Source organism: Pyrus communis, chromosome 17, assembly GCF_041283825.1.
Source record: "Pyrus communis isolate YQ-2024b chromosome 17, ASM4128382v1, whole genome shotgun sequence".
In the NCBI taxonomy this organism is placed as follows: domain Eukaryota; kingdom Viridiplantae; phylum Streptophyta; class Magnoliopsida; order Rosales; family Rosaceae; genus Pyrus; species Pyrus communis.
In genome coordinates, this window is record NC_142581.1 from 2,365,883 (window position 1) to 2,381,822 (window position 15,940).

Sequence of the window (15,940 nt, forward strand, 5' to 3'; positions counted from 1 at the left end):
TGCAGTGTGTCACTTTTACCGTGTGGGGTTATGCAAAAGACTGCAGCGAGTTTATGCTGTGTAGTGCCTTTTGATCATAATTTTCCTCGGTGGTGACGTTGTTGTGCCTCTTGCTGCTGCTTGCTGCACCGTCATCGCTGCACTGTTCGCTGCACACTATTGCACTGTCTGTTGTCCTGCTGTTCAAGTTTTGTGATTTTTTTTTTTTTTTTTGCGGTCATGGTATTTTTCAAATGTTTTAAGAGCAATACCATCACCATTCTCGCGAAGGAAGGTGATTCGCAAGATAGGGGAACAACGCTGCAGATTTACGCCCCACTGACTGGCCTTAAGGCGCTTGCTCTTCCTACAAAAGACAACTCCAAGCATATTAAGTCGTGGTCTTCTGAAGTATCTTGGAAGGTGGCAGACTTTGTTCGATCAAATACGGAGAAGGAGGCGTGCACACCGGGGATTCTTATCTTGAACCCTTTGCACCATGCTCGTGACAATCATCCGGCTTCGTTTAAGCTTCTCGGAGATCACATCCGCAGCGGAGCTATGGCTTGGAATGATGCCTTGTCGACTACCGGAGAAGCTGTTTTTGATGAGTCTTATTGGGAGTGGCTTGAAGATGTCTTGGGCCGATCTAAACATGTGCTTACTAGCATGGGCCTTTATCATGCCGTGTACACATCTTTGTTTAGTTACGATCTTCATCATTCTGTCCTTCATGCGTTCTTCGAGCATTGGTGTTCAACGACTAACACGCTTCATACAGCTCAAGGAGAGATGTCAATTTCACTTTGGGATCTCCACAAGATAGGGGGATTGCCAATCCAAGGTAAGTTTTATGACGAGGTCGTTCCTAGTGCGGAGGAACTTTCTCTCTGCAATAACCGAGGATTGCCTGCGAGTTGTCGCTGTTTATTTTGGGCATACCACAAGCTTTCCCAAGATGCTCGAGGCAAATCAGGCGTGAAAATTTCTTCATGGATCCGCTTCTGGTATTGGGAGGACACAAGGTACAAGAAGTCCTCGAAGAGAAGAAGTTGCAACAAAACCACTAAGCCAAAGGGAGACTCATATCCGTCCGGTGTCATTGGTTCAGCTAGGCGCCGTTCCCCTGCCGAGTTGAGAGCGTTTGAGGACCTTGGCATAGCATCAGAGCATGTGGAAGAATCTTACCTAGCTGCTTTCTTAGCTTGTTGGCTTTGTAAGTTTGTTTTTCCAATCGGCGACGTCAACTTTGTTCGTCCTGGGGTTTTCAAAGTTGCTAGCAAGATGGCTGCAGGTGAATCTTTCAGTCTTGCTATCCCGGTTTTGGCCAATATTTATAATGGCTTGAGTGTTGTTTCGAACTCAGCAAACACTGAAGATTGTGCCGCGGTTCTTCCCTACCACTATGTGTATGGTTGGTTGGGTGAGTACTTCGGTACTCATTTTTTTTCTTCAACTCTAAACAAGGCAGGGCCTTTGATGACGAAGTATTCTGGCGTGCTTTCTTCGAAGAGCCTCGATGATTCCCAGGCGCAAGCACTGTTTAGAAGCTGCAAAGGCTTGAAGATGGACTATCTGGCGAGAGTTGGCTCGGTGCGGCGAGGCATCATGGACGATTCGCATCTTCGCTTCTCAGACTTATCTTACCTTATAAGTCTTCGCTCAGGGTATGTTTCTTTGCGGCAAGAAGATCGATGCATTGTTCAGCCGTATAGTCCCCACCGTTTCAGCAGGCAATTTGGTTTTGTCCAACATGTGCCAGGCAAGCGGAAGGAAAAAAAACAATTAGACTCCTTGCAAGCCGTGTATATGCATTGGGAGTCTTGTACCCGTGCATGTACAAATGCTTCTGTCACCCTGCCGGCCAAAGACGAGTTCAAGAGTAGTCCAGTAACCCGTGCTTACGTAAGTTGGTGGTCAAAGGTATATTATGAGAATTTGGGGGTGGCAAGTGGTACCAATTCTTCTCATTCACACCTTAATGTATTGAAGGAGGGGTGTTCTGTGGTTCCTACACAACTGATATCTTTTGATTGCGCGAGTGCTGCTACTTTGCAAGATAGACCAGTGGTTTTAGTCCCTCAATGCCCACGCTTGTCTTCTCAACATCTGGATGTATCTGAAGAGGCTGGTGATGAAGTTGATTCGCACGAAGATGGACTTGTCTTGCGGCAGGGTCAACAAGTTTTAAACAAGCGACGTCTTGAAGGCGCTCAGGCCGATATTGATGTCAATTTTCGTCATAAGAAGAAAGAAGTGTTTAGGCTCCCTCAACTCGATGGCAGTGTGTCGTTTGAGAAAGACGTATGCATCTTCTTCTCTCTTATGACTTCTTCTGCTTTCATTGTTCTAGCTTTTGCTTCTAACAGCTTTCTTTGTTTTCTTTAGGTTGGGCCTTCTTGTTCTTTTGACTTGGCGACCACATGTATTTATTCTTATACGGAGATGCTATTTGGAGGCGACCTACCTACAGGTGAGGAGATTGGGGATCCACCTGTTACAGAGCTTATCCCAAGTTCGTTAAGTTTCCCAAGTTTGCCGTGTATAGGTGGAGGCATGCAAGATTCCGTCATGCATTCTACACCTTTGCCAGCTAGCTCTGAGATCTCTCTGAGAGGGCCAAACCTTAGTGGTACTGAGCAGCTTATTCATCGCATCAATCTTCGTGCGGCAATGGATATCAAGAGCCATATTGAGGGGAGGATTTCAAAATGCCCGTCGGAGGACCTTGCATTGCTTAAGGAGGACTTGTCGAAGCTTATTTCTGCAATTGACAATCTTAACATTGATTCTTCATCCTTGAAGATCAGGATTGCCGAAATTATGGCCGCCTCAACTGAGTATTCTTCCTTGCGTGTTATTTCCTCGAAGAAGTTGAGTCCAGATGTTAGAGCTCACCAACTTGCTGCAATAGACTTGTCACTAACCCAAGCCCGGTCTTCTCAGCAAGCTGCTTTGGGAGATTATCAATCTACAGAGGCTTCTTTAGCTTCCGTCCGGGTACGTCTAGATACGTTGATGCGAGAACAAGAACAGCTGGGCACCGAGGCATCAAAACTTGAAAGTGTTCTCGAGGAGCAGGGAGCTACACTTTCTCAATGCCAAGAGGAGATTTCACGCCTAGAACAAGAGAAAGACATAGCTATGGAGTTGCCCATCCTGTCTCTCACCGAGGTAGAGACTTTGAAGGCTTTGGAAGGCTTGCTTGAAGACCGCATCCTTAGTGTTAGGGACATAGTTTTCGAGTAGTGTCTTCTGCCCTTTTTTCTTTTGTAATCAGACTTTTTCCTTTAAAGCAATAAAATGTTTGCATTCTTGAATTTGCTCTTTATTCTTCAAAGTGTTTTTTTTTTTTATTTTTTTATTTTGATGTGACTGTACTTGAAGTTTTGAAGTTTCAAGTTGCCTACGTACTCTTCCAAAGAAGAGATCAAGTCATAACGTAGTTCAAATGAGTGATGGTTTTGATGATGATTTTGCCGTACACAGTTTATGCTCTTGCGGGCCAGGAGCATGGTGCGTTTGTTTTAGGGGTAGTAGCACTTCAAAAATCTGCCGTTGATGGGGCCGATCTTCAACCCGTCTTCTGCCATGATTAAGTAGGCGCCATTGGTGTAGATCTCTTGTATTACGTAGGGTCCATCCCACTTTGATGTGAACTTGCTTTTTGTCTTATGAGTTGTAATGATAGGCCTACGCAATGCCAGCACGAGATCTCCGGTTTGGAAAGACCTTGGGCGGACTTTCTTGTTGAATGCCTTGGATAACCGTGCTTGGTAGCATTCCAAGTGTTGTTGAGCTTCGAGCCTTCTCTCATCCAGCGCTTCCAACTCCTGAAGGCGCAACTTTGCATTTTCTTCATCAGTCAAGCCTTCTTGTATAGCCATCCTTAGTGAGGGGATTTGACTTTCAAGCGGTAGAACAGCTTCCACGCCATATACGAGAGAATAAGGTGTAGCTTGGGTAGGGGTCCTATGTGTAGTCCTATATGCCCAAAGTGCTTCACTTATTCTTTCATGACAGTCTCTCTTTGTTCGGCCGATTACCTTTTTCAGGAGGTTGCACAGCGTCTTGTTGAATGCTTCCGCGAGGCTGTTGGCCGGAGCATGATACATGGAAGACTTGTGCTGCTTGAACTTGTATTTGTCGCAAAGCTCGTCCACGAGTCGGTTGGAGAACTGCTTTCCGTTGTCAGTGATAATGTAGCGAGGCACCCCATATCGGTGGATGATATGCTCCTTGATGAAACGAACAACAGTTTCCTTTTTTACTTCCCTTAAAGGTATGGCTTCAGCCCATTTGGAGAAGTAATCTGTTGCAGCTAGGATGTAAGCTTCCCCTGCAGATGACTTTGGCGTAATTGGTCCTACAACGTCCAATCCCCATGCGTCGAACGACCATGAAGCAACTGTAGGGTGTAATGGTTCAGGCGGTTGATGTATGAAGTTGGCATGGAATTGGCAAGCTTGGCACCTTTTGGCGTGTTCCAGGCAGTCCTTCACCATGCTCGGCCAATAGTAACCCATTCTTTTAAGCTGGAAATGTAGCTTTGGTCCAGATTGATGTGCCCCACACACACCTGAATGTGCTTCTTCCATGGCTTGATTAACTTCTTCCTCACCTAGGCATCTCAGGAGCAGTCCTTCAAAAGAGCGTCGGTAGAATGTTCCTTTGTAGTAAAGGAAGCGAGGTGCTCGTCGACGTATTTCGGAACGGTGTCTAAGATCATCTGGAAGCTTTCCGTGCTCTAAGTAGTCGATCAGCGGCTGTCTCCACTCTTCAGCATCGACTGGAAGTACTGAGATGACATTTGTATCATCTAGTGACATTTCATTAACGAGCGGAATCACCCATCTTTGGCAAACTGGCACGTCTGCAACTTCATCTTTTCCCAGTGTCATACTTGAGGCTAGATTGGCGAGAGCGTCTGCCATTTGATTTTCCTTTCTTAGCACATGTTCTAGTGTCACAGCTTCGAACTTTTGTAGCAGTTGGGTCGCTAGCCGGAAGTATGGGACGAGATCATCTTTCCTCACCTCATATTCAGTTAAGAGTTGATTGATTATGAGCTTGGAATCGCCATATACCTCAAGAGCCGTGATTTCCATGTTGATCGCCATTTGGAGCCCGATGATCAATGCTTGGTACTCAGCAACATTGTTGGAGCATAGCTCATTCAGTTGGAAGGAGTAAGGTAGTATGTGCCTTTGTGGTGACATGAATACTACTCATGCCCCCGCTCCGTCTGCTCGTGCGGATCCGTTGAAGAACATCGTCCATGTCGGGAAGATGTCGATGTAGAACACTTCCTCGTCAGGCAAGTCGTCTGAGATTTTCCAATCAGCCGGGATTGGATGATCGGCAAGGAAGTCTGCTAGCGCTTGTCCCTTGACGGCTTTAGCTGGGACGTAGATGATCTCATATTGATTAAGAAGCAAAGCCCATTTAGCGAGTCGCCCTGTCAAGACTAGCTTAGTCATAACGTATTTGACAGGGTCGACTTTAGCAACCAAGTGGATGGTGTAAGCATGCATGTAATGTCTGAGTTTCTGAATGGCAAACACCAAAGCGAGGCATATCTTTTCTATTGGGGAATAGTTCAACTCAGCGCCGGTGAGAGTTCGACTGAGGTAGTAAAGTGCTCCTTCTCTTTGGGATTCATTCTCTTGCGCCAAGAGTGCTCCGATTGAACTTTCCTGAGCAGCAATATACAATATGAGTGGTTTCCCGGGCACAGGTGCCCCCAGGACAGGTGGACTTGACAAATATTTCTTTATGCTTTCAAAAGCATTATGGCATGCTTTGTCCCATACGAATGGAACATCTTTCTTCATAAGGCGACTAAACGGTTGGCAACGCCCTGCGAGGTTGGAGATGAAGCGTCTGATGAAGGCTAGCCGTCCTTGTAGACTTTTCAGCTCGTGCAGGTTTCTTGGCTCGTGCATGCTTTGAATGGCCTTGATCTTTGATTGGTCTACTTCAATACCACGGTGCTTGACGATGAAGCCGAGGAATTTTCCAGAGGTGACGCCAAACGCACACTTTAACGGGTTCATCTTGAGGTTATATTTTCGCAGCCTTTCGAACACTATTCGCAGATCCTTCAAGTGTTCTGATCTTTTCTTCGTCTTAACCACCACATCATCTACGTAACATTTTACATTTTTGTGTAGCATGTCATTGAAGATTTTCTGCATTGCGCGTTGATACGTAGCTCCAGCGTTCTTTAGACCAAAGGGCATTACCTTGTAGCAGTAGATACCTTTTGGAGTACGAAAGGCTGTTAGTTCCTCGTCTTCGAGGGCCATGCGAATTTGATTGTACCCAGAAGAGCCATCCATGAATGATAATGCCTCATGGCCAGTGGTTGCATCCACCATGATTTCAATGATTGGCAAGGGGAAGTCATCCTTTGGGCAAGCATCGTTGAGGTCCCGGAAGTCTACGCAAACACGTATTTGTCCTGATTTTTTAAGGACAATGACGATGTTGGAGATCCACTTGGGGTATTGCACTTCTCGAATAAAGCCTGCTTCGATTAGCTTGTCGATCTCGACCTCGATTTGTGGGATAAGCTCAGATCGATAGCGTCTTTGAGTTTGCTTTATCGGCCGTGTTCCAGGCCTGACCGCAAGATGATGAACAGCGATGATAGGGTCCAGGCCGGGCATTTCTTTATAGGTCCAGGCAAAGACGTCTTTGTACTTTAACAACAGCTGATAATACTCATCTATCTCATCTGTACTTAATAATGCACTTACGAAGATAGGCTTTGGTTCCTTGCTTGTACCTAAGTTGAGTTCCTTGAGATCATCGATCGTGGCTTGCCCTCCATCTTCGAGCTGTGGTGGTGCAGCAGTGACATCTTCCTCGGGGATTTCGTCTTCTTTACCTTCTTGAACCGTGTTGTGGAAAACATCTTAGATCTCCTCTTCAGTGCTGTCTTCTCGAGCTTGTCGGCATAAGGATTGTCTGGTATTCTGGGAGAGGCGTTCCTCGCAATCTTCATAGGAAGGAGCCTTGACCGAGTAATTGAAGAAGTCTTCTGGGAAGAGGTCGCACATTGTGATGGGGATGGACGATCTTTGTGTCGAAATTTCATTATCTCCAACACTTTCACATTGTTCTGGAGGTTGACAGGAGCTGTTTTGCCCCCTTTTCGACTGATAAACTTGTGGACAAGATGGTTGCTGCTTGTCCAATTTCTTCGAAGCGATATTTGAAATGCATTCCTCACAATTTTCATAGCAAGGAGCCTTGATCGAGGAATTGAAGACATCTTCGAGGAAGAAAAGATCCCGCATGAACGATCTTTGTGTTGTAATTTCATCATCCTCAACATTTTCATGTAGCTTTGAAGGTTGACGGTAGCTGCTTTGCCCCCTTTTCGATTGGTGAACTTGTGGACAAGACATATGTTTCCCGTGCAGTTTCTTCGGAGTGACATGAATCCATCCTTCATCATCACTTGACTTGACTGACATGGTTTTGGAGCATGCCCCCAGCGGTTGAGGTGAAGATTTTGAGTCGAAAGAGCCAGCAGTGACATCTTTCTTAGGGATTTCATCTTCAGTGCCGTTCTCTTGGGTTTGTTGGCATGAAGATTTGCCAGTGTGGACGATGATGCGCCTCCTTACCTTCAATGGTCCTTTTGTGTCAACCTCTAGGATTCCTTGGCGCTTCATCCTTGAAGGAATCAAGCTTCGAACGTCGTCCTTTTCTCCTAACCCATCGAGCTTTTCTCCCTTTGGTGTTGTCTTCCTCTTTCCAAAACGCTTCTTATTATCTTCAAATCTTTCTGAAGCTGATCGTCGCAGAGGAGAGATAACTGTGTTGCTTTGTTTCTTAAGCTTTAACAACCTTTCAAAAACAGAGCTTTGGGATGTCGGCGCGTTAAGCCTCTTGAAGACAGAGGTTCGGTCTTGACCACCAATGCGATTAAGCACTGCAGTTCTGGAGCTTGAATGGCTCATCCTATCGAAGACCGACGTCCGAGGGGAGGGTTTAGGCTCTTCTTGGTCTTGTTCAATGCTCATGCTGACATATTGAGTGCTAGTGTTTTTCGCTTGGTTTGAAATCATCACAGGTGCATTTGGTGTGAAACCAAGTCCGGCTTTGTTGTTGTCAACTCCGTAACCATGCTCCTTCAACTTCTTTTGAGTTTGGTGAGGTTACGTTCTTCGTCATTGACAGTGTTTGAAACCTTCTTTCCAGCCACCGCAGAAGAAGCGAAGTCGTACCCGGCCCTTGACATGAGTCTGTAGGCGTTAGGGTCGAAACCTTCCTCGGTCCTCTTGGTTGGAAGAAAGCTTGATTCCACCTTCTTTGGTAGAGCTTTTATGAAGCCTTGTGGTAGTCTTGCGACCTTAGCACCCCCTAGCTGTGTCAAAGGCAAAACTGCATTTGTCTTGAGCAACTTCAGATTATCCGCGTGCCATTGTGTGTCGGCTTCTCTTGTTCCAGTTTCGAATGGAGATTGACCATTCTTTCTTCTTGACATCGGGATATATCGAAATATGGGTGCGTTCGGTCCTTCTGACGGCATCCTACTCCCTTTGGTTGTTGCAGGTTTAGCAAACTCGTCATCGTCTTTGCTTGAAGATGGCACGGCCTGCTCTTTTTGCTTTTTAGGCATGACTTGCCACTCCTGCTTTTTAGGTGCTGCTTTGCCCGTGGATCTGATGTCTTCCGGAAGGGCTTCGGGTACCATGTCTTCATCCATGTAGAACTTGGCGTCTGCAAAGTGTGATTCGGCTTAGGTGAATGGCTTGGTATCACCTTGGATCACCTTCACTCCTTCTCGGTAAAATTTTAGGCATTGGTGAAGGGTGGACGGCACTACCCCATTTTGCGTGGATCCAAGGTCTTCCTAAGAGCAAGCTCTAGGAAGTTCTTGCATCAATCACGTGGAATATCGTGCTTGATTTGAGCTCACCCATGGTCATCTCTACTCGGATCATGCCCATCGCCCTTTGTCCTCCTTGGTTAAAACCCTGGATCAGCAGACGGCTCAGGGATAGTTCATTCACCTTGATGCCGATTATGGTCATTGTTGATTTTGGCATGATGTTTATGGCCGACCCACCATCCACAAGTATGCGGTTAACTTTGTATTCCCTTATGTACCCGGAGACGAAGAGAGGACGGTTGTGAGGCTTTGATCCCAACAGTAGGTCTTCGTCAGTGAAGTTAATTACGTCATGGGTGGCACAACATGTGGCACATTCATGTGGCTGAAGCTTCGAGCCTTCGTCGTTACTTTCTTGCACTTCGTGGTCGTCGGGACCTGCCAAGACTGCTGCTAGTGCTCTTCGCATCTTTTTTGGCAATGGTAACGCTTCCTCGATGCTAAAGTGTGTTGGCAGACCTTCTCCAGGTGTAAGGGTCTTTTCTACCTCAGTGGCGATAGCTTTGCCTTTTGAGGGCTTTTCTATTTTTACTTCAACCATGTGACAGGCCACAGTAGTGCACTGTTGGAAAAAGTCATTCGGGAAGTATTCATGCAAGGAAACGGGAATGCGTGGCTCCTGCTCCGTAGGTTCCCCAGCATATGTTGTCTTATCATGCTTTATGTTTCTTTTAGGCTTCGCATCGTTGCGGCCGTGGTGATTTCTTCTTTGTTCCACCTTTGGTTGTACGACTCGTGGTCTTGGTTTCCTTGTCTTTTTGTAGGTTACCAACATCCATCCTTCTTCATCATCAGCATGTGCATCTTGGTCGTTTCTCTCCAGTTATGGTTGTGTAGGAGGTGCCGTGCAACTTGAGCATTCACGGGAATGGTCAGGTGTCGTTTGAAGAGGCACAGGATCAAACGATCCAAATGCAATTGTAGTGGTATGCGTTGCGGCCGTGTCCTCAAGGTCGAGCTCAATTTGCCCTTGTTGTGCTAGCTTCATGATGAGTTCTTTAAGAACGAAGCACTTGCCAACAGGATGGCTCACAATACGATGGTACTTGCAGTACCTAGGATCGTTTGTGCGATTCATTTCTTCAGGACGCTTACATTCGGGTAACTCAATCACCTTTTTTTCCAGCAAGTCATCTAACATGGCAGCCATGTCAGAGTCAGGAAAAGGGTACGTTTTCTGTTCCAACTCTCTCAAGGTGTTCTTGTATCTGTCTTGGGTGCGAGAAGGCTCACTTGTCTTTATCTCCTTCGCTTTCTTCTTGGAGGAGATCTTGATAGGCGCTGAGGGGGTCTTGATGGGCGCTGAGGAGGTCTTGATGGGGGTAGTGTTGACGGTGAAAGCTTCCTTAGCGGGCTTCTTCCCGGTCTTGTCTACATTTGGGGCGAATACTTTATCCTTATTGAAGTTAGCAATCGGCTCATTTTTCCCGTGATTAGCGATACTCAGCTCCATGTCGTGGGAACGAGTTGCTAGCTCTTCGAATGTTCTTGCTTTTATGCCTTGGAGGATGTAATGTAACCCCCAGTGCATGCCTTGAACGCACATCTCAATGGCAGAGGTTTCAGAAAGCCGATCTTTGCAATCCAGACTTAAGGAGCGCCATCTATTTATGTAGTTGACGACAGGTTCATCTCTCCACTGTTTCGTACTGGTCAGCTCTAGCATGCTTACAGTACGACGAGTGCTGTAGAAACGGTTGAGGAATTCCCTTTCTAGCTGGTCCCAACTGTTGATAGACTCAGGTTCGAGGTCAGTGTACCAGTCAAAAGCGTTACTTTTCAGCGAACGTACGAACTGTTTGACGAGGTAGTCTCTTTCTGTCCCAGCATTGTTGCAAGTTTCAATGAAATGGGCGACATGTTGCTTCGGGTTGCCTTTTCCATCGAACTGCATGAATTTTGGGGGCTGATAACCCCTTGGCATCTTCAAAGCATCAATCTTCTTGGAGTAAGGTTTTGAGTACAGTGCGGAGTCATGCGAGCTTCCTTCGTACTGTGTCTTGACAGTGTTTGCGATCATCTCCTGTAGTTGGTGGATAGAGAGAGATCCCATGAATGCCGTTGCTTGGTCTAGCTTCGGCTTCTCTTCAACTTTCTCCACTGGTGGCTCCTCTTCTTCGTCGTCTTCTTTCTTTAATAGGCCAATATTTGGGTTGACTTTCACGTCGGGCAGCGCATCTAGTTGGTTGACAAGTGCGGCAATCTGCAAGTCCTTCTCTTCCACAGTCCATGTGAGCTTTGCGATTGCTTCATTCATCTGAGCTAGCTGCTCCTCGATTGAAGTTGCTCCAGTGGTCATGACTTGCATGGTTGTACTGCCGCTCGAATCAGCGTCGGAGAGTAGGGACTCTGAGTATTTCCTCGGGCTTTCCCCCCTTGATGCCTTTAGCGAGGCCAGGGTGATCACAGGCTCGTACTTCAGGTGCTCTTGTTCCTCTGACAGAGTTAATGCAGGGGCGGAAGCCGCAGCAAAAAAAGCTCTTGCCTTACTTCGGGTTATGATGCCCGAAATATCACCACTTGCAGCGATGATGTTCTTGTTCTTTGCTTTGATTGCAGGAACAGCTTGATCCTTTCTTGATGCCATTTGCGTTTTTCGATGATTGGAGGATAGAGATGAGAGGTAGAGAAGGTCCCACTGGGCGTGCCAAATTTGTAAACACGAAAAAGTTCCTGAAACAAGAAACAAGAATACGTGTACAAAATATATTTTATGTTTAATGATTTTGGGGTTACAATCTCTTTGTAATTTGATCCTCTGATTCTATCTTCGTAGGGTGTAGGTTTGTGGATGAGTTGTTGATCCAAAGGGCCGTCGGGGCTTGATCTAAGGATGAACAGTTGATGAACGGATCTTCAAGGGCTTTTGGGCTTGATCTTAAAGACTGGGTGTATGGATTTCTTCAAAGGGCTTTTGGGCTTGATCTTGAAGGTTGATGGATGAGCGGATCTTCAAGGGCTTTTGGGCTTAATCTTGAAGAACGATTGGATGTGTGGATTTGTTGAGGTTGTTGATCCAAAGGGCCGTTGGGGCTTGATCTTAGGATGAACGGATGATGAATGATGAACACTTCTCTTCAAGGGCCGTCGGGGCTTGATCTTGCAGGTTGAACAGATGATGAACGATGAGCACTTCTCTTCAAGGGCCGTCGGGGCTTGATTTTGAAGGAAGATTTGACGAAGAACGAAGATAGCTTTCTTGGTCCTTCGAGATTTGCTTGAGAGCTTTAGAGTTTCAAGGCTTCAAGGTTTTGGTGTGATGTGAATTCCCTTCTTTCTTTCTCTTCTTCCTTCTTCTTTTTTTCTAAAATGAATGTCTTGGCTTCCTATTTATAGAATTCCAAAACTTGATTTTTGGATTTAAATAATCAGATGAAATAAATCATTTCTGCCAGGTATTGACACGTGTCCTATTTGATGACTTTTCCAATTTATTTTGATTTTTCGTTGAGTCACACGCTACATGTAAAATTTATGTGACACGTGAGCGTTGAAATTTTAATTATTGGTCAACATTCATTTCACCGAAATTTCGATGTCCACAAAACTATGCATGGAAAACCCAAGTCATTTCCACCATTTGTTTCTTATTAAATGGCAAACAATAGGGCAACTTGAATATGATAAGTTAATTACGATAATGTGAGAACTTATATTGTCAACTGATTTTATGATGGATGTTCAATTTTTTTTTATGGCATAGGAGCAAGTTGTCTTCCATGTAAAATCCAATGACCGCACATGCTCCTAGTCACCTGATTTGTATTGTCCATGAATTAGGCTTGATAAAACACCACACAAGAGAGGGTGTGTGTTAGAGAAATTTTATAACATATGGGTTATGAATATAATGAAGGATGAGAGATTGCTTCAAGACACGTGTAAATACAAATCTTTCGTACTCTATTTACCCCACAAGTAATGTGCAGAGGGTATATACGAATATGCTTGTTACAATTGGTACACATATTTTTTTTTCTTTTGCTTTTCTTGTACAGTGTCTAGGATTGAATTAGACTTGTCACTAAACTAGTCAATCTATGTTGAAAGAAAATTAGACAGCCAAGTAAAAACCTTGTCCAAGTTTTTAGGTTAAATATGTATTAGTCCCTCCCCATTCTACTTTTTTTTTTTTTTTTAATTATGAAGTAAACTGTTCTTCTGACACACCTTGACCGAAGTTGAGACGTGTTGGTCGTCACGTGAGGATGACGTTGCCAAGTGCGCAATAGAAGTGATGATAGTGATAGGTAAATGCGAATAACTAAAAACCAACCTAAGCTAGTTTAACTATTGATAATAAGTAAGTGCGTGAAAGTGATCAAGTACCAAATACAAGTATTCAGAGCATAGGCAATCTAACAGTGCAGTCAAACCAACCAAGTGCTAATTATACAAAACAAGGAGAAGATCCCTACACTTATTTAGTAGATCGTCAGAACCGCCGAGAAGTCCTCGTGAGCCACCAAGATGTACAACTACCTAGGACCTGGATGGGCGCAAAACAGAAGGGTGAGTAGGCAAAAACAAAACGTTTGAAAACACATTTATCTTTTCTGAACATAATAACCCTTCACTGTAAAACTCGTATAGTTTCCAGAAAATAATATTACGTATACGCTTACGAATACCAATGCACAAGGACAGTAAAAACTAAAATATGCCATGTCATAACGTTTCTGCACTAACATATGTAAGCCAGGTGAAATCAATATAAAGTATTGTGCCAGTCGGAGTCACCTAATGTGACATGTACGACTGGACCCATAGCTCATCAATATATGCTAGCACATGAGTCGAAACCACCTATTGTGGTCTGTACGACAGGGCTGGGTGTAAATATATACACTTAAGTGCTACGATCACGTGAAAGCTGTGCGAATAATCACAGGTCACCTACGAGTCGGAACCACCTATTGTGGTCAGTACAATAGGGTTGGCACTAAACTTGGATCCAAGGTGAGCGTGCGGTGCGGGAAGTGAACATCACATGAAGGATTGTGCCCTAACCTCGGGCGAGAGCACTAACACCGGGGTAGCCTCCACAACATCAAACGATATAGCTCCCGATTTATAATAATGCAATACTTAAAATGCAACTCATTTTCGACATGGCATTAATTTAAAGCATAAATCATTTTAAAAATGTTTTGGAAACCATTTAAAAATGTTTTGGTATATATATATATATATATATATATAAGGCAAATGCCAACTCACTGATAGATATATATATATATATATATATATATATATATATATATATAGAAAGCAAATGCACACTCGCTGATAAGTAGCAGGATCGTAGCCCCCCAATCTCACTTGTCCACCCTCGTCCTCGGGGTACGTTTCACATATATGCGAAATAACTAATTTTTCGTTAATTTTAAAGCACATAAATAAACCCTAAGAATAACTTCTCATACGTTGCTTAAATGGGGTGTTTCAATATACCAAAATGATCTACTCGACAACACGAACACCCCTACATCTTTAGAATAATTTTTGGACCTCACACACGCTCTCATGCGCCGGCCAAGGCACGGCCACATGCAGGCACGTGCCTGGCACGCTGATAGAATCCCTAATGGCTTTAGGGAATCTTCCTTTAAAATAGCAGAATATTCCATTAAAATACTAATGGAGTGACTTGACGTCATCAGTATGTTCTGTCAAAGTTGACGAAATATTCCTCTTCTTCTCCAGTAACTCGCCGGAATCCGCCGCCGGCCGCCATTTGAACTTACCGGTTTCTGGAAAATTTCTAAAGCTTATAACTACTTCATTTCTCAACCAAAATTCATGAATTTTATATGGATTTGAAGGTCTTGGAGAGTAGAACACAACCATTCCTATTAGAAGTCCAAAAACAAATGGAAAACGGTCAGAATAATTCTTGGAAAAACCGACCAACTCTAAAATCCCACAATCACGCTTATTCCGACGCCCAAACTTCTCCAAAACTAATCTAAAATGCTAAGGAAGTCATGTGGGTACATTAATAAGCCTTAAAACCTTGAAATAATGTCGAGATCGTGACGGAGCAAACTTCATCTCGCCGGAGGTTATGGTTTCTTGATTTCCCGTGATTCGTTCTTCGTCCTAAAGGTGTAGTTAGGCTCATGGAGCCAAGGAGAACATTGTAGCAGAGTTTCTAGACTCAATCTATGGACGTTTGATAAAGTCGTGTGGGTGTGGTGTTCTCGAGTGTATGGATAGCAAGGAAAAATCGAGAAGAGAGGAGAGCATACGTGTGTGTGTGTGTGTGTGTGTTGGGGGGGGCGGTGGTGGATGGTCACGGATTGACCAAAAGAAAAAGAAAATGTTTCCTAATTGGGCCATGGGATATAAGCCTAAATAATTGGTCCAAAGAAGGAAACAAACTCAAAATCTGATTGGGCTCAAAGTCGTAGGAACCAAGGTGATTGGTAACTAAGAAATAGTCAATCCAAAAATATAATTCCACCCATTTACAAATTCGTTTGCTTGTAACTTTTCCGTTACGACTCCGATTCAGCCTTAATTTGTGTTAACGCACTCGTGACGTCGAGTACGATCAAATTACGATAGCGAGGAAGATTATTTAAAGCTGCATATGTACATCCACGTCACTAAGCCATCGAGGGCATAATCGTCACTTTACACACTCATTGAGAAAAATATATAATAATTTGAGACGGGTCGTCACATCTTCCTTTAATTTGAATAAAATATAAAAATTAGTGTCCATTTCTTCGTAGCTAGCAATTCATCCAACCAAAGCATATCCTAAACGCCAACCCCAAACTTCATACCACCGTAATCCAAAGAATATTTCATTTAAATCTTTTATTTTGCCAGAATTTCTAGGAGAGTTTTTTCAATGTTATTGGAACATTGGGCGGTGTGCAGTATGTCGCAATGCAAGTGGAGATAAGTTTTTTTTTTTTTTTTTTAAAGTGTCATTCCACTTGTATAATGACATATGGCAATACGTACCTCCATTTTTACTATGATACTTCCATATACTTGACCAAAAAACTCTAATTTGCCGCATATGTGGGGGGCCTTTTC

At 44.2% G+C, this 15,940-nt stretch overlaps 1 protein-coding gene across 1 annotated transcript; it reads left to right on the top strand.

The window, feature by feature from the left end:
- The first annotated feature begins 219 nt into the window (after positions 1–219).
- Positions 220–3,246, top strand: LOC148689238 (uncharacterized). The gene is made up of 2 exons (XM_088688806.1): positions 220–2,283; positions 2,368–3,246. Exons 1-2 carry the CDS (start codon positions 220–222, stop codon positions 3,226–3,228), a joined length of 2,925 nt encoding a protein of 974 aa, XP_088544932.1. The 3' UTR covers positions 3,229–3,246.
- Positions 3,247–15,940: the final 12,694 nt, after the last annotated feature.